General features: G+C 30.1%; 10 protein-coding genes across 10 annotated transcripts; 3 read left to right on the forward strand and 7 right to left on the reverse strand.

Annotated features, from left to right (window-relative positions):
* Positions 1–277: 277 nt before the first annotated feature.
* On the reverse strand, positions 278–1,504 carry GO595_008307 (CAMK family protein kinase; the record flags this gene model as incomplete). The annotated part of the gene is made up of 1 exon (XM_067921867.1): positions 278–1,504. One exon carries the CDS (start codon positions 1,502–1,504, stop codon positions 278–280), a length of 1,227 nt encoding a protein of 408 aa, XP_067771547.1.
* A 224-nt stretch (positions 1,505–1,728) lies between these two features.
* Positions 1,729–2,034, reverse strand: GO595_008308 (histone H4-3; the record flags this gene model as incomplete). The annotated part of the gene is made up of 1 exon (XM_067921868.1): positions 1,729–2,034. One exon carries the CDS (start codon positions 2,032–2,034, stop codon positions 1,729–1,731), a length of 306 nt encoding a protein of 101 aa, XP_067771548.1.
* Positions 2,035–2,236: 202 nt separating this feature from the next.
* On the reverse strand, positions 2,237–4,309 carry GO595_008309 (proteasome activator complex subunit 4B-like; the record flags this gene model as incomplete). Its single annotated transcript, XM_067921870.1, has 1 exon — positions 2,237–4,309. The coding sequence occupies one exon, from the start codon at positions 4,307–4,309 to the stop codon at positions 2,237–2,239; it is 2,073 nt and encodes a 690-aa protein (XP_067771549.1).
* Positions 4,310–6,964: 2,655 nt separating this feature from the next.
* On the reverse strand, positions 6,965–7,783 carry GO595_008310 (F-actin-capping protein subunit beta; the record flags this gene model as incomplete). Its single annotated transcript, XM_067921871.1, has 1 exon — positions 6,965–7,783. One exon carries the CDS (start codon positions 7,781–7,783, stop codon positions 6,965–6,967), a length of 819 nt encoding a protein of 272 aa, XP_067771550.1.
* A 700-nt stretch (positions 7,784–8,483) lies between these two features.
* GO595_008311 (malate dehydrogenase) lies at positions 8,484–9,485 on the reverse strand (the record flags this gene model as incomplete). Its single annotated transcript, XM_067921872.1, has 1 exon — positions 8,484–9,485. The coding sequence occupies one exon, from the start codon at positions 9,483–9,485 to the stop codon at positions 8,484–8,486; it is 1,002 nt and encodes a 333-aa protein (XP_067771551.1).
* Positions 9,486–9,692: 207 nt separating this feature from the next.
* On the forward strand, positions 9,693–11,153 carry GO595_008312 (uncharacterized protein; the record flags this gene model as incomplete). Its single annotated transcript, XM_067921873.1, has 1 exon — positions 9,693–11,153. One exon carries the CDS (start codon positions 9,693–9,695, stop codon positions 11,151–11,153), a length of 1,461 nt encoding a protein of 486 aa, XP_067771552.1.
* A 4,284-nt stretch (positions 11,154–15,437) lies between these two features.
* Positions 15,438–17,429, forward strand: GO595_008313 (cytoplasmic heat shock protein 70; the record flags this gene model as incomplete). The annotated part of the gene is made up of 1 exon (XM_067921874.1): positions 15,438–17,429. The coding sequence occupies one exon, from the start codon at positions 15,438–15,440 to the stop codon at positions 17,427–17,429; it is 1,992 nt and encodes a 663-aa protein (XP_067771553.1).
* Positions 17,430–17,687: 258 nt separating this feature from the next.
* Positions 17,688–18,512, forward strand: GO595_008314 (uncharacterized protein; the record flags this gene model as incomplete). The annotated part of the gene is made up of 1 exon (XM_067921875.1): positions 17,688–18,512. One exon carries the CDS (start codon positions 17,688–17,690, stop codon positions 18,510–18,512), a length of 825 nt encoding a protein of 274 aa, XP_067771554.1.
* A 707-nt stretch (positions 18,513–19,219) lies between these two features.
* GO595_008315 (ARF/SAR superfamily) lies at positions 19,220–19,702 on the reverse strand (the record flags this gene model as incomplete). The annotated part of the gene is made up of 1 exon (XM_067921876.1): positions 19,220–19,702. One exon carries the CDS (start codon positions 19,700–19,702, stop codon positions 19,220–19,222), a length of 483 nt encoding a protein of 160 aa, XP_067771555.1.
* Positions 19,703–23,292: 3,590 nt separating this feature from the next.
* Positions 23,293–23,763, reverse strand: GO595_008316 (calmodulin; the record flags this gene model as incomplete). The annotated part of the gene is made up of 1 exon (XM_067921877.1): positions 23,293–23,763. The coding sequence occupies one exon, from the start codon at positions 23,761–23,763 to the stop codon at positions 23,293–23,295; it is 471 nt and encodes a 156-aa protein (XP_067771556.1).
* Between the last annotated feature and the right edge of the window lie 220 nt (positions 23,764–23,983).

Consider the following 23,983-nt stretch of genomic DNA (forward strand, 5'->3'; position numbering starts at 1 on the left):
TTTATAGAAGCAATAAATTAAAGGAACCAAAATTTACTTTTTTTAATAATTCCAACAATAAACATACAAAATTCATATACAAAGTATGCATTCAGTTTTTGAATATGAATCCGATGATTTTTCATTCATTCGATTCTATCGTTGGGAAACTTTTTTGCAACAACTTTACGATTTTGAAATACGATAAACAATTTCATTTATCAGATAAAAATTATTATTCGGATTCAGAAAGTGAAAAACATTCAGAAATTCCATATTTTAACTACCACATTTTCATTCAATTCGATCTCGCAGACATAATCGCGCTCGGCAAGATCTGCGTTGTCTTAAACATTGATCTTTTCTTTATTCTCTTTCTCACTTTCGGCTTTAGTTGCGCTGCTTCCGCGTCATCAGTTGCGTTACTTTCTTTTCTGTGCTTATGTCTTCTGTGTTTTCGGCCCGAGCTTGCCTCTTCGCTCTCCACGTGTCTGTGGTGGTGTTTCTTCTTCTTATTTCTTCGCTTCGAGCCGGTGATCAGATTATATGCTTTATTGTAATCGAGGTTCGGTGACGAAGAATGGAGTCCACAAAGATCAACAGACTCATTAATCTCGAGGTTGCTAATTTCGCGGCCGAAATACTTGTCAACTTGTCGAATAGATACATATCCCTTTTGATCGGTTGGATTGATCTGCTGTGGAATGAAGCTAAGCCATGGGTCATTAAGAGCATCCTCAACGGTGTATCTTTCTTCTTGGTTGACGGTCATCAGCATTTTTATCATATGTTGACATTCAGGACTTAAGTTGGAAGGAATAGCATAACGACCACGACGGATCTGCTGGAAGAGTTGCGTTTGGTTCCTTTTGGTCCAGGGGAGTTGGCCAGTGACCATTGCATATAAAATTACACCACAACTCCAAACATCAGTAGTAATGCCATTGTATGGTTGACCACTGATGCACTCTGGAGATGCATAACAAGGGGATCCGCATGGTGTATCAACTAAATTATTTTTATCAACAAATTTTGATAGACCGAAATCACTAATTTTGACTTGACCAAATTGATCTATTAATATGTTTTCTGGTTTAAGATCACGATGTGAGACTCCAATTGAGTGAATATACTGTAGAGTTTCAAGAATTTGGCGGAAAATTGGTTTTGATTCGGATTCTTTAAGATGTTTACGATCGACAATGTACTGAAATAAATCGCCGTTAGGACAGAATTCCATAAATACATAATAATTGTCTTCATCACACTTCAAATCTATCATTTGAACAATGCCTGGATGATGAAGCTGCTGATTAATTCTAATTTCCAATTCAAAGCGCTCTCTTAAATGTTTCGTATTCAATCTTTTCTTCGGCACAATTTTACATGCATAATATTGATGAGTTTCTTGGTGAATACACAATTTTACTGTTGAAAACGCACCCTCACCGATTGTGCCTTGCATCTTATACGGTCCAACTTCAGGTGGAGAGTGTTGTTTTTCCGTGTCCTGATTGTTGTCCATTTTGAATATTTGCCTAAGTCTGTTTGATTAAATTGTATACCGAATTCAATTTTTGTGAGAAAAGAGGTTAGTCAATTTTATATAAATTGGAACGAAAACAGCCAAGAAAATCTTAGAAACAAACACAACTAGAATGGAACTTAATTGGTTTTATAAAGTAAAATTCTTTTACTAAGAAGCGAAACGAAATAAAATTCAGAAAAATTTGATATAATATATATTTATTAGAAACCATAAAGTGTTCTACCTTGACGCTTAAGTGCATAAACAACATCCATAGCTGTGACTGTCTTTCTACGTGCATGTTCTGTGTATGTAACTGAATCACGAATAACATTTTCAAGGAAATGACGAAGAACACCACGGATTTCTTCATAAATATCACCACTGATACGTTTTACACCACCACGACGAGCTAATCTTCTGATGGCTGGCTTCGTAATACCTTGAATGTTTTCACGCATAACCTTCCTATGACGTTTAGCACCTCCCTTACCGAGACCTTTACCACCTTTACCTCTTCCTGACATTAACTAATAAAAATGACTTGAAACCTTCCCGCGAAAATAATGCCGCCAAAAGCAACAAATTGTTGTCATTTTAGACCCATTAAAATTAAATGAACAAATAAAATCAAACTTTTTTGTATTGTTGTCTTTTTTATATGAAACTTCAAATGTCATTTAATGATGAAAATATGAAAATTATTATTTTATTCATGATTTATGTTAATCAAGCGAAATACCCAAGTGAGAAACTATATTTGAAATCTTCAATTTCTGGCAATTTAACATACTCATGTCTTGACCAGAACTCCTTTACCGCGCCTACTATTATTCCACTTAATTTGTTCTTGCTATAGAAAAGTTTTTCTAATTCTTCAAACATTATTGGTAACCATTTTGGAACATCTTTCCAACATCTCACAATGCTTAACAAAGCGCAAGCAGAATATATTGCGAATTGATTATTTTCTTTTTGTCTTAATTTTTCTATAGTTTCATCAGCAAGTTTATCGTAACCGTCAACGTAAAGTATTGAAATAACCTGAACGAATGTATCCAGAAGACCGTTTATAATATCACCGTTTTCTTCCTTTACGAAAAGTGGCAGCACTTCAAATAAAATCTCTTCATAAATTTCTTTTGTGAACAGAAACACTGAAGAGAACACTGAAATTTGAATGAACTCGATAACGTTCAACTTTGTAAACCATGTAATTAACGGCATCGTTTCTTTGATTTTCTTCAGAATTAATTTGAATTGTTCACAATCCAAACCCCACATTAACACAGCTGTTTTTTGTACTGAATTACTTGTTAATTCTTGGAATCTTGTTGAGATATTCGAATCCATCAACAAGAACTTATCAAATCTTTCAGCTATATACGGCATAAACTTTTGACAAAATTCGATCATATTCATTAATTGCGAGACGAATATTGCCAACAGTTCGTCATTTTTACCGAAGTTCTTATCGAATATCAACTTAAATATTACGTCCAATATACTTGAGTCAACATTTGGTGAAGATAACGCACTATTTCTAGCGACAACAAACTCTGCAAGTGCACTTATCGTACTTGGCATATGTTGAGACAAGTCATCGAACTTTGGTAAAATTACGTTTTTCAGAATCGAAATATATTCGTTTTGGAATGAGATATCATATTCAGTGAATATACCACCCGCAACTTTTAACGCGTTACTTAAAGAATTCCCATTTGATTCCTCAAGCATTTTAATTAAGATTTCATTTAACCAATTAAATCGATGATAATTTAAATCTGCAACGATTTCGAATGCAAATATTCCAGGTTGGAATTCATCATTTTGTTTCAAGCTTAATATCTTAGTGATTGTTGGGATTAATATTTCTTTAATTGCGACTTCTTTATCATTTTCAGCCCAATGTTTAAGACCTCTTGAAAAGCCAGTGAATGCTTTACAAGCGCATTTAACAGTTATTGGCGCTTGATCTAAATAATGAATTAATTCCTTCATTAATGGTATCATTTTATCTTTAAGAATTTGCGTGAATCGTTTCCATATTGGTAAGAAGTTTAAGTCCGGCTTTTTACGTCCATTTGTTTCAGTTGTTTCTGGATTAATAGTAACAAACTTTTGGAATACTTTATGTATCATTCCTTCTTCACATAAGAAATTAATTACTGAATTACGGACATAATCAAACCCATCATTAGGGAATATTGAAGGTTCTTCATATTTAATCACTTGATAAGGTTTACAATAAAATCCAACTGTTTCTCGATCACTATAAATATCAGGTGAATAAGGGACAAATGTTTTCTTTGCAATTGGTTTTGCTTTCTTTAATAAATATGATAAACATATAATACAATCACCAGTACTATCGATTAATAATTCATCTAATAATATCTTAATGATTTCTTTAATGGATTTAGAGTTTTGATGTATACAAAAGTTAATGATTTGATAAAATATGGAATTTGGAATTGTACGTTTTAAGTTCGGTAATTCTTTCATTAATTTATCCCATTCTTCACAAGGTTCATCGATATTAATTCGATAAACACTTAATAATACATTACGATTACTTATATCAAATTCCCATTCTTTATCAATAGGTTGTGTGATGAAAGCTTTAAGATAACGTGATAATAGTTTTGGATTTTCGATTAAATTTTCAATACATTTATCAAGGAAATCATTAACGCCATAAAATTGGACTTCAGTTTTATTATTATCTTCTAATATTTGAAGTTGTTTATTGATCATTTCAATTGATAATTCATTGTTTACTTCCGATGATTCTTTTATCATAGAAACTGCTAATGAACGAATTTCATTGAAATGTGTATAAAGAAATGGTTCAATAGATTTAATGATATTGATAACTGAGTCATTTAATTTACATAAAAAATTTGTTTGCGTTTGATTTTGAAGATTTTGTAATTTCATTAGTTTCAAAATGCGAATATTCTTTGGTTTAATTGAACGATATTCTCTTTGTTTTATCAAAAAATGCTTTAAAGTATATTGATTAATATAATTATTTAATGCGTCTAATGTTTCTTTAATTATTTGTAAGTTTTGAACTTTGTTTAATATTTTTATTAATAGTTCCATAAATTTTATTTCGATTTCTGAAGTTTTATCGATTAAATAATCATTAACATTACCTTTTTTCTGGAATAAACCTGAAATTTTATCAATGCATTGTATTAAATTCCTTTGTATTTTGTTATCAAATTCATTAATGTTTTCTACTTGTTTTAATAATTCATTATAAATTGTTTTCCCAAATTCAATTGCGACTTCTTCATCGAATTTATACCATTTTGGTTTAATTTCATCAGATTCAAATCTTTTACCCCAATTATTGTTTAATTCATCATTCGGTACATATTTATAGTCAACAATTTTAGCGGTAACTAATTCATTAGCAATTTGTTTAATTATTGTTGACGCATATTTCATTTGTTTACTCTTTCTTTTGTTAATTAAATTACAAATCAAATTTGTTATTTTCGGTATGTATTCTAATAACGAAGGACGTGCAATTATAGTACCTGATAAACAAATACTCCAAAACTTTTGTTTCGATTCATCTGTTTCAATCTTCTGTATAAACTTTGGAATTAATTTGTTTATCATAAAGTCACCTTTAGCTTTAGCTATAGAATACATTAAATGAAATACATTTTCTAATGATGGATCAAATGCATCGATCTTTTCAAACATATAATTTAATGAATCATTAATTATATCATCATCAAAACATGAGAAAAATGATGTTAAGTATGGAAAGACTTCATAATTACCTTTCGATTCAACATATTCCGTCTTGATCTCTATCTTTAAAAACCCATCAATTACATCATTAATTGAAGTTATTAATGAATGTGTAACCATTCGTTTCTTCATTTCTAAATTTTCACTGTTTTTATTAATGTATAAATTCATACATATAAATGATAATGCTTTGATTCCACACATTACATTATCAAATAAATATGATTTACACATTTCACATGAACTTTCAATGATTTTTATAATGTTGTTCATGTTATCATTAATATGTTCTTCACTTAATAAAAATGGTATCATTTTCGTTATTGCTGAAATACTTGTTGTGGCGACATTTGCTAATTCGATTTCATTCATGTTTTGTAATAAAATAGGCAATAGTTCATTGATCATCGTTTCATATGAAAGAACACATAATGAATGAATCATTGATAATGAAATTTTAGAAAATTGTTCCGATGAATAAAATAATGATTCTTTAACAAATGGTAAAACAATTTTCATAAATATTGGAATTTGTTTATCGGAAATCCTTCGTTTTGATTCATTCTTAAGATACATCCTTCCAACTTTGTTAATAAAGGATGAATAAAATAATAAAAATAATTCAATAGTATCTTGATCGGATTCAACTGAAATTGATTTGATGGCAATTTGCGTAAACTCCTGAAAAATATTGAGAACTTTATCACCAATGTCACCTTCAACAAGAAGTTTTGCAAAGAATTTGGCTGGAATAGAACTTTCTTTTGTGACAGCAGTGCCAATAATATAAAGAAGCATGTTCGAATATGTTCGGTTAGGATTGGTAAGAAAATTAATCAAATTTTCACCAACACGAATTGTAGGTTGAAGAAGTTGTGTTGATGCATAAATAACATGCTTTAGATATGGAGTCCACTCAAATGAATAAAACTCTTCATCATCAAGATGAGCAAAATATGAGATAATGGTTTGTGTAATTATTGGCTGAATAGGTTCTTTGATCAGATAAATGCACTCCTTAAAGATTTTAGGGAAGTACCTGAGAGGAATTAATTGCATTAGTGAAAAAGCAGAATAGATGGAATCTGATTCAAGAGTTCCAATTTTATCAATATACATATATACAAGACGTTCTGCATCTGAATCGCTAATGTAATAGCGGAAATAATCAAAAACAGAGATAATGTTCGGGTATAGAAGAACTGGTAGTAATGGACTTTTTTCTTTAAAAATTGCACGATATTTTAGAATTCTATCAAGAGGAAATGTAATGTTAGGTCGTGTAGATTGTTTAGAAGATATTTTTTTAAATAAAAATGCAGCTTGATTTTTGACATTAGTTCTTAATAATGATTCTGCTGTAATAAATTCAAACAAAGATTTCACCAATTTAGTTGTTGTTTCTGAATTATTTTTTATGAGTTTTTTACGATATAATGTTAGATAGTTGAGTGATATTGATATCATAGAAAAATCATTTTTTTCAACCCCTTCCTTAAGCATTTGAGTGTGTCTTTCAAATGTTTCACATGGATTAAAATTCTCTGTTTCTGGTAAAAGATTTAGGTCTTGAGAAGATTCCATAGAAATGTCAAAAAATTTAAATTGTTCGACCAGTTAACCATTCAAATTATAAAAAAATGCCAAAATTCATCGAGTAAAAATATTTTCATTAATGATGTTTTACTTACCGGCAGCTGCTCTCCTTTTTGCAAACAATGCAGCTAACTCATTTGCAACTGCGGCTTGTTGAGAACGTCCATCTTGATTAGACATGAGTTCAATGATTTGTCTCATCTTGGAAATATAGATGGATTCAATGAAATCTCTGAAGTGAGCTGAGTTGGATTCAACAAGTTCACCTACATTTACAATATGATCATCATCAGTTTTCCATGGCTTAGTTGCGACTTTGCGGTCAGCTGTACTTCCACCAATAGAAAGAGGTTTAGTCAACCCTATGTCGATGGACACATGCATTAAGACAGATGATGTTAATGTATATGTAGCATTTGAACTTGACTCATCAACTTCAATAACGTCACTACAATCAATAACACCCTTGATTCTTTCTCCTGATCGGAGCTTTGTGTCAATAATGTTTTTGATGAAAACACCAAAACCAAATAATTTATCTTCAATATCCCAAAGATATACAGAACATATTCCACCTTGGAAATAAAGGTGACGGTAAGCGTTGAAAGCAGTGTTAGCTTTGATTTCCATCTTTCTTAAACGATCTGGGATTTGTTGACCATCAGGAAGTGGCGGGAAATATTTGTTAGAGATTGGTGAACGATGGCTATCAAGATCTCGATTAAACTCACAAGCAACAAATTTACCACCGGCTTCAGGATCGTCTTGAATCTTCATTGGCGTATCAACTGTACTTAAAAGTGTATCTGTCAAATCTGGGCAGAGGTGGATAACATCGAAAAGGCGTGGTTCAATATCTGATGGCTGAACACGACGAAGAAGATCGTAGACCGCGTCTTCGGACATAAATTGTGAAACAAAGCTCTCAATTTATTTTGAATAAAAAGTGGCAATAGTTTTCTACATTCTTTTATTATAATTCATTTTAAAGCAAATAATTATTGATATGATGATGGTGTTTTCCACCTTTACGTTCGGAGACACATCTTATCACAATGAAATTTCATAAAAATAATGAATCATAAATGGAATCAAATTTTCCAATTCAAACAAGAAGTATGTTGTAACGACAAACTTTGCGTTGTATATAATATTTCCGTGATTAATACTTGTTTTATTTCTGTAATTACATTAAATATGTCAATTCATTTTCATTTATTTTTGAATTTATCATGTATACACCTTCTAGCTATGAGTTGAATTAAAAACCACTAATTTTTTATAGGCAAAAAATTGATATTTTTTTAGAGATTTGTTTAAAAGTTCTCGCCAAACCACTTCTATTGTTTTTTTTTACAACATTTCAAAAATCTGAAGAAAATTCAGTTGCTCAGAATTCTAAAGCCCCAAAACCAGAAAAAACAAACGTCTTTTTTCACAACCCTATCAAAAGTGTAGTTTGACATTTCTATAACTTTTGGAATTTTTGCCAAATAAAAACTCCCAAATTTTATCTATTTGAATGAAAATATCATTTACATAAATTTATTTATCTTATCGATTTATCCTAAAAAATTGAAAAAAAAATTGTTCATTTGGTCTTATTTTAGATACCAAGGAGTTGGAATGCAGCGTTGCGTTCGTTGATGAGTTCTTGTTCTGTAGTATTGAGCTTCTCTTGGAGCCATTCGCTAACTGGGAGTCCTTCAACAACCTTAACCTTGCCTTCTGGTGTAACTTCGCATGGGAATGAGAAGACTGTTCCCTTCTTGATTCCATATGGTTCATTATCTGGAACTGGGATAGCCATTGAGACGATCTTTCCAGACTTTGTACCAAGTACCCAATCTCTCATTTGGTCAATAGCAGCGTTAGCAGCAGATGCAGCTGATGATGCACCACGTGCCTTGATAACTGCACCACCACGTGTTGAGATCTTTTGAACGAATTCACCATGGAGGAATTCTTCGCCAAATAATTCGGTGGCTGTCTTTTCACCATCCTTTGTTTCGATAACGCAATTTGATGCATCAGGAACTTGTGTGTTGGAGTGGTTACCCCAGATGCAAACACCGTGAACCTTATCACTGGAAACGCCAGCCTTTTGAGCGAGTTCACCAATTGCACGGTTATGATCAAGACGTGTCATAGCTGAGAAGTTTTCTGGGCCGAGGTTTGTAGCATAGTGAAGGGCGATGCGGCAGTTAGTGTTGGCTGGGTTACCAACAACGATAACTTTAACTGTTTTCTTAGCATTGTTAGAAAGTGCTTCACCTTGTGTCTTGAAGATACCACCATTGATCTTAAGGAGATCAGAACGATCCATTCCATCCTTACGTGGGAAGGCACCAACAAGGAAAACAATATCAGCATCCTTGAAAGCAACGTTTGGATCATCTGTGCAAACAACACCAGCGAGTGTTGGGTATGCGCAATCGGTAAGTTCCATGCTAACACCCTTTAAAGCACCAACTGCTTGTGGGATTTCGAGAAGGTGAAGTTTAACTTGGGTGCATGGGCCTAAGAGATCACCCTTGGCAATACGGAAGGCAAGAGCATAACCAATTTGACCGGCAGCGCCAGTGATAACAACATTAACAGGAGCCATGTTGCAAAGTGATCCAAAAGCCTCAAAAAGTGGACTGGGTGGTCAACGTACAGAAAAATTGTGAGAACATTAAATTGAATCAAACACCTCTTTTTGAAAGAGTAAATAGCCGTTGTAAAAATTAAATGGGGTGACTTAACGGCTTTTTGCACGTTAAATTCAAATAAATATATTCACTTTTTCTATGGGAATTTGATATCACATTTCATGTTGAAACAATGGCAAGAAATCGAATCATCTTTGCAAAATGTTACTTTTACTGACTCGTTTGGAATTGGTGATACACGCGTTTGTTGTTCAAAAATACCGATAAGACCTGGATCAAATACAATTGATTGCATAATTCCACCACAATCCTTTAAAGATCTAGAAATTCTTTTAAAAATGCAAGCAAATAGTTTTTTCAAAGAGTTTAATGTTAGTGTAATAATTGCAGAAGATCTCTTTCGTCAATTGCGAACGAAAAGACCAGATGAAATTCCATTTTTTCAGGGGTTAGAACAAGACACTCATTCAAATATTAAAGTTGCACTTACAACTGCTGCTACTTCACCTCTCAAATTTCTATATTCTGGTTTACTAAATGTTGTTGGTAATAGACAAAAAGCCATTCAAACATTAGGTGAAATTATTCCTGAGCGATATCAAATGGCATTTGTTTATTACAGTCATTATCGACAGTTATTTAATGCTTATCACGATTTCTTTGTTCATAAGAAAAGCGAAAGTTTACTTTTAGTTCATTTAATTGAGGATACTGAAATCAATGGATATTGTATCACTGAAGTTAATGCAGCACCAGAAACGCCTAAGACGATGCTTTTTAAAAGCATACGACAAATTAAACAAATTGTTACATATGAACGCGATTTTTCAGATGATGGCGACATTATGGAAGAAGCTTTCACTTCGTATCACAACTTACTTCGCTCTATTGAATCACTTAAAGCGCAAACAACAGACTCACAACAAATCCAACAACTTAATGAACTAAAAGTTCAAGCATCACGAGCAGTGTGTAATTTTATTAATAATCCACTTGATCAAAACGTGAAACTTGTTGATGTCTATGGTATATCAACAATGGTTACGTATAGTAAAGATGATTATTTCTATATAAATTCGAGGCAAACGAAAACATTAATTGATCGATTAGATAAATCAGAAAAAGATGAACGAAAGCGGACATTAATTAATAGGTTCAAATATATTTCAATTATTTTCTTAATCTTATCGATCATTATTAAGAAGACATCAACAACAAATGTAATCATTTCATTTGTATTATTTGCTATTTTTGGTTATACATTTTATCTCTTCTGGAAAAGCGGTGGACTTTCACAGAAGAGTGATCCATATAAACTTTCGATTATTGGGAAATTGAAGCTGATGTTATTCAGTTTATTTCCACGATTTTCGAAGATATTTTTTGTCGACGAAGAGAAAAACTTAAGGAAAATGCAAGCGAAATTAGAATTAAGAAGAGAAGGAAAAGCAGTGATGAAAAAGGCACTGAAAGATACAGTAAGAAATATAAAAGATGACTTCTTACTCAAAATATCGGGAAGAAATGATTTGGGATTTGATATAGCGGCAACATTGAAATTCCCAAACGAATTTGATGGAAATACTTCAAATCAAAGAAGAATCAGAAGTTATAGAAATTAATAAATGTATAAATTGCGGAGTCACATTAAAATATAAACTTTTTCTACATGAGATTTTAAAAGATGAATTTTGTTTTGATAAAATTTACATTTGTTTCATTCCAAAATATGTTCAACACGCAATGAGATGCAGATCTGCATTATCAGGTAATTTAATTTCAGCTGCACCTGTTTTAATTGTTCTAATAAATGTGAATTCTTGAGAATGTTCGTTAAATCAGAATTTCGAGATTTTATATATATTTATATATATAAACTTCATTAACAAATATCTTCAATTCGATTGCATTGTTTTAAAAAATTCTCTTACTAAATCATTCAAGTTGAAACTCACTTTTTGATATATCTTAAACAATAAATTCTATAAGTTGATTCAAAAATGTGACTTCGAAAAATTGAAACCATTTCGATATCAAAATAATTTTTGTTGATGGGTTCAGCTTATAGTAAGGCTATCAAATACAAACAAAACATCCAAATATTACAAAATTTTGAGAAAATTATTTTTAACTTAAATGATTACAATATAGATGAATCAACTGAATCTTTATTTCATTATTTTTCTGAAGAATTATCATACTCATATATTTTAATAATATGTAGAATTCTATATTATGTCTCAAGTCATAAAGAAATATTATGTTTTGAGTTTTTGCAGAAATTTGAAAATATATTAAGCCAAAATATCAAAGCTATTTTTACTAAATTTTTGTTACAGATTAATTCGCAAGAATCAAAATATCTTCTTGAAGTAATGATTCAAAACTCAATGATTAATCAGAATATTATTAAAAACAATGTATCTTTATATTTTGCAGAATATATTCCAGAAAATGTCAATAACAATTACACTTGTTTCGAATCCCGAATTTTTAACAAGGAGATTTTATCAAATTTTGATCCTAAATTTATAACACAATTTCAGAAAAATTATGAAGAACTTTCAAAGAATAAATGGGAACTTCATAAGCAATTAAAAAAAGAAGGAGTTAATCCAATTGAACTTGCGCAAATAATTCGAGATGATGAGGTCGAAAAACTTCAAGAAATATCATCACAAAGTAATTTTGATTTTAATCAAATAATTGAGCCATCACTTTATGAAAGATGTTCATTCATTAACAAAGAAAATGTTACATTGATTGATTATGCAGCATTTTTTTCTTCTGTTAAATGCTTTAAATATTTACTTATGAATGGTGCAAGTGTAGAAAAAACAGGTAAATACGCTGTTGGAGGTGGAAATGAAGAAATCATTCATTTATGTGAACAAAATCATTCGTCATTTGAATATGCTTATGAAACAGTAATTGAGTTTCATCGAAATGATATCTTTAAATATCTTTATGAGAATGAAATTGCTGTAATTAATAATTTAGAAGAAATAGGAAAAAAATGTATTTTGTATTGTAATTTTGATATTCTTTCATTTTTATTTGAAAAAGGGATGAAAGTAAATGAAAATATTATTATTACTTCGATCAATACAGGAAATTTATATATTGTCCAATACTTTCTTGAAAGCAATCCGATTCCTATTGATTTTTTAAAAATTTCAGGTTTTTCTGGAAATATGGAACTTTTAAATTTTTTAATTAAAAATGAGTACATTAATTTAAAAAAGATAGTTTGTTTCTTTTATTAGATTTTTACTAAAATATTTTATTATTTGATATAAATTTTTACAATTTTTTTAAAATATTGTTGGCACTAATAAATGCTTCAAAAAATGGTTATACTGAAATAGTTAAATTACTTCTTTCCCAAAAAGGAATTGATGTTAATGTAAAAGATATTTATTTGTTTTATTTGGTATTTATCTTAATAATTTTGGTGTTTCTCAAAGTGATATTTGGAAATCTTTTAAAATATTTAAAACAACACTTATGATTGCTTCTGAAAATGGTTATACTGAAATAGTTAAATTACTTCTTGAACAAGAAGGAATTGATGTTAATGTAAAAGATATTTATTTGTTTTATTTAATATTTATTTTGATAATTTCTTATTTCAAAATAATATTTGGAAATTATTTAAATTATTTAAAACAGCACTTATGTATGCATCTTGGAAAGGTCGTACAGAAATAGTTAAATTACTTCTTGAACAAGAAGGAATTGATATTAATGCTAAAAATATTTATTTGTTTTGCTTAGAATTTATTTTAATAATTTTATATTTCAAAATAATATTTGGAAATTATTTAAATTATTTAAAACAGCACTTATGTATGCATCTGAAAATGGTCATACAGGAATAGTTAAATTACTTCTTGAACAAGAAGGAATTGATATTAATGTTGAGGATATTTATTTGTTTTATTTAAAATTTATTTTAATAATTTAATATTTCAAAATAATATTTGGAAATTATTTAAATTATTTAAAACAGCACTTATAAGTGCAACAGAAAAAGGTTATACCGAAATTGTGAAATTACTTCTTGAACAAGAAAGAATTGATGTTAATGCTAAAGATATTTATTTATTTTATTTTGGATGTATTTTAATAATTTAATGTATTAAAATTATATTTGGAAATCGTTTAAATTATTTGAAACAGCACTTATTTTAGCATCTGATGAAGGTTACAAAGAAATAGTTAAATTACTTATTGAACAAGAAGGAATTGATATTAATGCTAAAAATATTTATTTGTTTTAATTAAAATTTATTTTATTATTTTGATATTTCAAAATAATGTTTGGAAATTGTTTAAATTATTTTATACAGCACTTATCAAAGCATCTTATGAAGATCATACAGAAATAGTTAAATTACTTCTTGAACAAGAATCAATTGACATTAATGCCAAAGATTTTTTTTTGTTTTATTTAATATTTATTTTAATAATTTCTTATTTCAAAATAACATTTGGAAATTGTTTAAATTATTTAATACAGCACTTATGATTGCTTCTGAAAATGGTTATATAGAAATAGTTAAATTACTTCTTGAACAAGAATCAATTGACATTAATGCTAAAGACATTTATTAGTTTAATTTAATATTTATTTTAGTAATTTCATATTTCAAAGTAATATTTGGGAACTATTTAAAATATTTAATACAGCATTTATGATTGCATCTAATAAGGGTGATACAGAAATAGTTAAATTTCTTCTTGTACAAGAAGGAATTGATATCAATGCAAAAGATACCTCTATCTTTTATTTAAATTTTTTTTTTATAATTTTATTTTTCAAAATAATATTTGAAAATTGTTTAAATTAATTGAAACAGCACTTATGCATGTATCTGAAAAAGGGTATACCGAAATTGTGAAATTACTTCTTGAACAAGAAGGAATCGATATTAACCAAAGATATTAATTTGTTTTATTTTGGATTTGTTTTAATAATTTTATGTTTCAAAATGATATTTGGAAATTATTTATTTTATTTTATACAGCACTTATTTATGCATCTTCAAATGGTCATATAGAAATAGTTAAATTACTTCTTGAACAAGAAGGAATTGATATTAATGTTGAGGATATTTATTTGTTTTATTTAAAATTTATTTTAATAATTTAATATTTCAAAATAATATTTGGAAATTATTTAAATTATTTAAAACAGCACTTATTTGGGCATCTTTAAATGACCACACAGAAATAGTCAAATTACTTCATGAAAAAAAAAAAAGAAATGATATTAATGCTGAAAATATTCATTTGTTTTATTTAAAATTTATTTTAATAATTTAATATTTCAAATTTATACATTCGCTATAATAAATTAAATTTTTTTGATGTAATTTTTCATAATTCCCATAAATAAACATACACATAAATGCAATCTAGTTTAAAAAATGAATTAAAATAAAATTAATATTATCAATTTCGAGAAAAAGAAAATTCATTTTTTCGAAAAAAATTACATACTAAAAGATCATTCGGACTCTAGAAATTGCATATTTTTTCGCTTAAAATTTTGAAGATAAAATCTATAAAATTCAAAATATTTATTTATATAATATAACCTCATTTCTTCTGCTGAATTTCACAGGTCACCCTACCCATTTGTCTGATTTTTGCCCTAAATAAAAAACATTTCTGTGAGACACATTAAGAGCAACATAGTGATTTATTTTTTAAGAAAACATTATGATATCATTCCATGTTTAGATTCAGAAATCAATGTCAAAATGATAAAATAAACGATTTCAATTCAAATTTCATGTAAACCATTCATTATTTCACTACTTTGAAAATAAGTGTTCGGCTACTTAATTTCAATGGTAATTTGTCCGGGCTGTTTGTTTTAACATCTGATCATTTTTTCAATGTCAGCAATTGGTATTGATCTTGGTACAACTTACAGTTGTGTCGGTGTCTTCAGACACGGTCGTGTCGATATTATCGCAAATGATATGGGTAATCGTACAACCCCATCTTATGTTGCATTCACCGAAGATGAACGTCTTGTCGGTGATGCCGCTAAGAACCAAGCTGCTATGAACCCAACAAACACAGTTTTCGATGCAAAGCGTATGATCGGACGTAAATTCAGTGATCCAGTCGTTCAAAAAGATATGCAACACTGGCCATTCAAGGTTGTTCGTGGTGATGCAGATCGTCCAAGGATTCAAGTTCAATGGAAGGGTGAAACCAAACAATTCTACCCAGAAGAAATCTCAGCTATGGTTTTAGGTAAAATGAAGGAAATCGCTGAAAGCCAACTCTCCAACAAAGTTACTGATGCTGTTGTTACGGTTCCAGCCTATTTCAACGATGGTCAACGTCAAGCCACTAAAGATGCAGGTGTTATTGCCGGTCTCAATGTTCTTCGTATCATCAACGAACCAACAGCCGCTGCTATCGCCTTCGGTCTTAACGAAAAATCAGACAACGAACGTCATGTTCTTATCTTCGATCTTGGTGGTGGTACATTTGATGTTTCATTACTTGATATCGATGGCGGTATGTTCGAAGTTCGTGCCACAGCAGGTGATACACATCTTGGCGGTGAAGATTTTGATAACCGTATGGTTAATTACTTCGCAGATCGTTTCCAGAAGAAGTTCAAATGCGACTTAAGGCAATCACCACGTGCACTCCGTACATTAAGAACAGCATGCGAACGTGCTAAGAGGACATTATCCACAGCCACATCCGCATCCATTGTTTGCGATTCATTATATGAAGGACACGATTTCATGGATAACATCTCACGTGCTATGTTCGAGAACTTAAATGATGAACTTTTCAGGTCAACAATGAATCCAGTCGCACAAGTTTTAAGAGATGCAAACATGTCAAAGTCCGATGTCACTGATATTGTTCTTGTTGGTGGTTCATCACGTATTCCACGTGTTCAACAATTATTACAAGACTTCTTCAATGGTAAGCAACCATGTCGTGGTGTTGATCCGGATGAAGCAGTTGCATATGGTGCAGCAGTTCAAGCAGCAATTATCAAAGGTGATACACATGAAGAAATCAAAGATATCTTATTGTTAGATGTTGCACCACTTTCATTAGGTATCGAAACAGCAGGTGAAATTATGACTGTCTTAATTCCACGTAACACAACAATCCCATGCAAGAAGTCAAACGTCTTCACAACGTTCTCCGATAACCAACCCGCAGTTACAATCAAAGTTTACGAAGGTGAACGTTCAAGAACACGCGATAACAACTTGCTTGGTACATTCGATTTAACGGGCATTCCACCAGCACCACGCGGTGTTCCACAGATTGAAGTTACATTCGATGTTAACGCAGATGGTATTATGAACGTTTCAGCACAAGATAAGTCAACAGGTAATGTCAAGAAGATCACAATCAAGAATGAGAAAGGACGTCTTTCACAAGCAGATATCGATAGAATGGTTGCAGACGCAGAGAAGTACAAGGCACAAGATGAAGAAGTGCGTAAGAAGGTTGAGGCTAAGAACGCACTCGAAGGATACTGCTTCGGCGTACGCAACTCATTAAATCAAGAACAGTTCGCTAACGCATTGTCACAATCAGATAAGGACACAATAAACAAGGAAATCAATGACACACTCGCATGGATCGACGCTAACCAAGACGCAGACGTCGCTACATTCGAAGCTAAGCAGAAGGAACTCGAAGGCAAGTTAATGCCACTCATGCAAGCTGCATACCAAAACGCAGCTGGTGGCGCACAAGGCGGAATGCCAGGCGCTGGCGGCATGCCAGGAGGCATCGACCCATCAATGTTCGCTAACATGCAAGGAGGCGCAGGCCCATCACCTGGCGCTTCAACTGGTGGACACTCATCAGGACCACGTGTCGAAGAAGTCGATTAAATTTGATAAATATCTTATCAACTAATTTTTGAATTTTAATTGGGTTTTCGCTTTGGTGTAAATGAATTTGTTTGCTGATTTGTGATTTGATTATTTAATCGAATTTTGTAAATGTGCGTAAGCGTTAGGAATTCGTTCGGACTTCGCTCCGCATGCAGCAAAAGGATGTAAAATGTCTGACTACGTCCCCTTTAGAAGGGAATAAAGCGGATTGGATTTTTCCACCAAAATTGACTAAGTTTGTTTCAACATTCGTACATGCACAATAAGAAGCGTGAGACATCATCATATCGTCCGACATCATTCAGCTTAAAAAGTGTATCTCCTGAGCACATGTCAACGCGGAAAGGAAAAATGCCCGCGAATAAAAAGTCACAGAAAACTTCTAAAAAATCAATCATTCAATCAATGCTTACTGAAGATCAAATTACGGATGATATTGTCGAAATCATATCGAAGCTTCCTCCTTCTGCTAAGGATTTGTTGGCTGATGATACGCCTGATAAAGTGACTCTTGATGAATTGTATTCACTTCTAAATGCATTGAATATTGAGTTTACTAAGCCAAAAAGGAGGCGCTCAAGTCATCGCATTAAAATGCTTCGCATATTATATGATAATGTGAGTGATCACTGGAAAGCGATATATCAATATTCGCAAAGTCGTGTTCAAATAAATGAAAAACAACCTAAAGAACAACCCTCTAAGCCTGCGCCTCGTTCTATGCAACTACATCAGCCATTTCTTAACTCTGCATTATCGGCCATCCATCAAACAGATCGTATGCCAACTCGAGAGGAGTTCATTTTTATGAATGATGATGAATACGAAACTGCTATCGAATATTTTAGAGCAACTCATCCACCTTCAGTGCCAATTCAAAATAATTCAAAACCACGCGAAACGCCACTATTCGAATATACATATGGCCAAATGAAGTGTACAACTGCAGCACTTAAAAAGTGCTGCAATACATTAAAGAAAGCGAGATGGTATGTAGATATGATAAATGCAAGAGAAAGTTTACAATGCGTAGAAACAGAACCTGTGAAAAATGAAATGAGAACAAGAAGATCACATTAATGGGTTGTTAAATGTATAAAATTATTAACTTTTTTAAAAAAATTTATCGATTTGAAATTTGGAAAATGTTAAATAAAGATCTAAAGTTTTAATAAAAAAATACATGAATACTTTATTATATAATACAAATGAATATTTGTTAAATTAGATTACAGCATAAACTTTTTCGATCTGATTTTTGGTCATGATGTGTAGATGTAGTATAGGGGAGTTTTTGTTTGTTTACTTGAGGTGAGATTGGCTCCATTGATTTGGTGTCTGATTCAGTTTCATTGCATTGATCAGTTTGATTATTTTCAGGGGGATTTATCAAAATAGAAGATGTTGTTACTTCCGAAGAACCTGTTGGACAATCATTATCGTCTTCTTCTTCCATTGGTTCCAAAGAATTCTTTGAAAAGACGAGAAAGTAGATACGATAGAGTAAATTGAATTGCGTTTGATCGTATATTGCATGCAATTCCAGTGAACAATGCATTTACTCCAAAAAGATCATAAAATTATAATATCATCTGATCGGAATATCATTCTAAAACATAAGGAGTTGCTTTGAAAAACTGTTTTGGAAAAAGAATTTAAACATTTTATAAATGATTTTAAAAAATTTACAGATTTTTTGGAATTTAATTAAAATCATAAAAATAATGACGTGTATTGTTTTAATAAAAAAGCAAGAATGAAATGTAACATGAATCAAAAAAAAAAAATTAATGTTTCTTAACAACTTCGTCTGATAACCAGTTCATACCTTCAACAAGACCAAGACCTGTAAGTGCACAACTAGCTTCAATATGATATCTTGATTGATCAATAACTTGTAAATCAAGTGCTTCTGATAACTTTTCGACTGAAACTGCTCCTTCAATGTCTTGTTTGTTAGCAAATATTAATATAGGACATCCTTTAAGTTGTGGTGATTGAACAATTTGATGAAATTCTTGTTTAGCTGTGGCAAACTGTGTTTTATCTGAAGAATCGACTACAAAAATAACTCCTTGTGCTCCATTAAAATAATGACGCCAAAGTGGTCGAATCTTATCTTGTCCTCCTAAATCCCATACACAAAATTCAAGTTCGCCAAAGTGTACTGTTTCCATAGTAAAACCTACAGTTGCAACTGTATGAACAACTTCATTCTTTTTAAGTCGATATAAGATTGTAGTTTTACCTGCTGCTCCAATTCCAAGCATTAAAATTCGATATTCAGGTTTCGCGCAACAGCCGCCCATGTTTATTTTTTAAAACCGTTAATCCTATCAAAAAGCTATGGGGGTTTAATTGAAGTGACAAAAATTTCTTTATCGATCAAATTTAATTGAAAAATCGTTGCATTCTTTTGGTTCAAAAACTTAAAAAACCTGGCGGGATTTTTGATATTAATGTGAATGAAAATGTTAATCATTATGATCACAAGAAGCAGTTAGAGCAATAAGTAATTCTTTGCAGTTTGAAATGTAGCTTCGTGAAAAATATTAATTGATACATTTAAATGTTTAAAAATTCTGTTTAACTTTTCACATTAATATATGTGTAAAATCATATACCAATTATTCACCATAATTGCTAAAAATAATAAAACATTAAAACTAATTCTAAAAAATAAAATTCAACTTTTTTCCAAATTTTTCAGCGTATTGAGTGTAAAATGATCGGTAACTATCACAAAAACTCAACATCAAAAAGATAAATTTTATTAATTTTACCTAATCGTTGAATTTTATTATCGAAAAATATTCTAAAAAATTCATTGACATCTTAAGTTCAAAATTAATATATGTCCTTCTAAATTTTCCCTGAAAAATTCATTTTTTAAACCTACTGTAATTGTATAGAAAACTTCAATTAACCCCCCATAGCTTTTTGATAGGATTAACGGTTTTAAAAAATAAACATGGGCGGCTGTTGCGCGAAACCTGAATATCGAATTTTAATGCTTGGAATTGGAGCAGCAGGTAAAACTACAATCTTATATCGACTTAAAAAGAATGAAGTTGTTCATACAGTTGCAACTGTAGGTTTTACTATGGAAACAGTACACTTTGGCGAACTTGAATTTTTGTGTATGGGATTTAGGAGGACAAGATAAGATTCGACCACTTTGGCGTCATTATTTTAATGGAGCACAAGGAGTTATTTTTGTAGTCGATTCTTCAGATAAAACACAGTTTGCCACAGCTAAACAAGAATTTCATCAAATTGTTCAATCACCACAACTTAAAGGATGTCCTATATTAATATTTGCTAACAAACAAGACATTGAAGGAGCAGTTTCAGTCGAAAAGTTATCAGAAGCACTTGATTTACAAGTTATTGATCAATCAAGATATCATATTGAAGCTAGTTGTGCACTTACAGGTCTTGGTCTTGTTGAAGGTATGAACTGGTTATCAGACGAAGTTGTTAAGAAACATTAATTTTTTTTTTTTGATTCATGTTACATTTCATTCTTGCTTTTTTATTAAAACAATACACGTCATTATTTTTATGATTTTAATTAAATTCCAAAAAATCTGTAAATTTTTTAAAATCATTTATAAAATGTTTAAATTCTTTTCCCTCAAGGACACATTCGGATAAATAAACGGTCGTTTTTGTACGTTAAATTCCATTTTAATCAAAAGATATAAATATTTGTTGCACATTATGCTTTTCTTGTATTAACAGTATTGGTGACACCTTTATGGGTCTTAAACTTTTAAAATAATTGGGAAATAGCTCGATTGAAGTAAAATTTAAAACCACGTTTTTTCCATGCAAAATTGATTTCAGAAAAAGCTATTCATACCAAAATTCGCAGCATAGGATGGAGAATAATATGTGTGAAAATTAGAGGAATTGAGAAGACTATTTTTGAAAAACCTCAAACTGACTGCATTTCTAATGATTGCCTTGTTCTCATAAATGAATCTTCATAATGTCGTATGAAATGTTTCTGTGATCTGCAAACCAATCATCGCGGTCTTGAGTTCGTTTGAATACTTTTATCTTTTTTTGGCTTGGAAAGTAGAGAAATGAAAAAAGTTGATGTAGAAAAGAAAACTAATTATATTCAATATCTACAAATTATACAAAACAGTGTTTTAAAGGTAAATGAAAAAAATATTTTTGAATCAGTTGAAAAATTGATAAATTGATTCGAATTATTCATATTCTTCTTTGATAGTTATAAGTCGGATGATTTGTTCACGTTTGATTTCATATCAAAAACTATGATGTATATTTTCAATTTCTCAAAATATTTTAAATATTTCAATACAATAATAGATATTTTTACACAATTGTGATTCGATTGAATTCACAAGAATCAAATTTTCTTTTAGAAATTGAAGAAAACTTTATAAATTATAAAATTGTAATCATTGTATTTTATTCATTATAAAACTAATGAAGAAATTAATGAATTCAAAGATTTAATGAGTGAGAATCCATTTCATGAAAAAAATTTTTGATAACATTGAAGAACTTAAGAAAGATGATTTGAAGCTCCAATTCATTCGGAAAGGAACTAATCCTTCTGGTATTGTTACAATAATTCGAAATGATGAAATAAAAAAACATCAAGAAATTTTAACAAAATTTGATTTTAAACAAATTATAGAGCCATCTTTAGATGAAAGACATTCATTCATTAATAAAAAAATTGACGAATTTTACAACATGAATTTTGATGCTAATATTTTTAAACTTTCTGATATAGGAAAATTTAATGTAAATATGAAATATGATTCATTGTATTTAGTAAAAATTATTTTTTTAAAAAAAGGAGTTATAAAATATTTAATAAAATTTATACACCATCAATTGTTGCATATAGTTAGGGTTATATTGATGAGGCTAAATTCCTTCTTGAACAAAGAAGTATTAAATTAAATGAAAATAATAAAAATTGTTTTATCATTTGGAATTTCGATAATATATTTGGAATACAGCATTTTTTATGTCAGTTCATAATAATAACATTGAAATTACTTTTTGAGCAAAAAAGAATTAATGTTAATGTAGTAAATTTTTCTTTATTTTTTTTTAATTTGAAAATCAAAAAATTTGGTGATCATTTCTAAAATTCAGAATATATATTATGTTGGACAGTACTTATTGATGTGGTACAAAATGGATGCATTGAAATTGTCAAATTACTTCTCAATTATAAATTTTTATTTATTGGACAAGTAAAAATCCCCACTGGCATCGTAAAACTTAATGAATAAAAGATTAATATTAACATTAAAATATAATATATTTCTTAATAAATAATTTTATGGCTAAAATTATTTTTATTATAAAATATTATATATGTATTTTTTTAATAAAAATAAAGTATGCATCAAAAATAAAATATAATTTCTATCAGAGAAACAATTATTTTTCGAGAGTGGTTTTTCACGGAAAAAAAGTGTCAATTGACACACTCACTAACAAAAAGTTATAAGTCTGTTCGTTTCATCTAACCGAACCTAGTCAATATCCGAGTGAATTTTTTTTACAAAATGTGTTAAAGAATGTAACTGTTTATGGATGTATTTATATTGGTTAAACTTTTTTTAATTAAAATTTTCAAATTAAATTTTTTACGACTACACTTTGCACAGATTTAAAACAACTTTGAAACTGTTTTTTATAAATAATTTTTGGTTATTATTTTTTAATGTAATTTGATAACACTACTTTTGATCAAAAAAAACTTATTAATAATAACTTTAGCAATTAAAATATTAATTTTTCTCTTCCGAGTTATTTGTTGTAAATTTTTTTCTGTTCCACTCGAAAATGAAATACAAATTCATTTACTATTTGGCCTGTTTTTAAGCAACATTTGAACAAAATCAGATATCTCTACTTCATCTTCGCCATTTGGAAATGCATTATACCGAAGATGCTTAACTTCTTCTGGTGTTAAAGGATTCCCCAATGTTGTTAAATAAACAAATAGCTTTGAATCCCTAATTCTTTCTTCATCACCAGCATAGGTTTTGAGACAACCAGTAAGAATCTCTTCAAGATTAACTTGTGCATCGAAATGAGACGCAACTTTAATAAAATCATTTAAATCGAATTTAAAATCACCTGACGGATCGATTTTATTACAATATTCTTCGAGTTCATTTTCTTGTGGATAAAATCCAATTGCATTTATTAATAATTCCATTTCATGAATGTTTATTTTTCCGTCTTCGTCTCTGTCAAAAATTGTGAACATTTCTGTGTAATCAGCAATTTGTTCTTGAGATAAAGATGTTTCTTCTTCTTCCATTTTGGAAAACGTTTTGGGCTTAAGGGCGACCGTTACCTTATGAAATTTGGATTGAATCTAATTCACATTGTAATTGACTCTTACACCTAATATTTTTACATAAAACTTTTCATTATCACGAAATGATAGACAATATTTAAAAAAAATAATATTCAAATTAAAGTGTTCTTCATTTAATTTTTGTTCTCTTAATTCAATTCCCATCCGCAGTGCCTCCAAA

This window comes from Histomonas meleagridis, assembly GCF_020186115.1.
Source record: "Histomonas meleagridis strain 2922-C6/04-10x chromosome Unknown contig_64, whole genome shotgun sequence".
Taxonomy (NCBI): Eukaryota; Parabasalia; order Tritrichomonadida; family Dientamoebidae; genus Histomonas; species Histomonas meleagridis.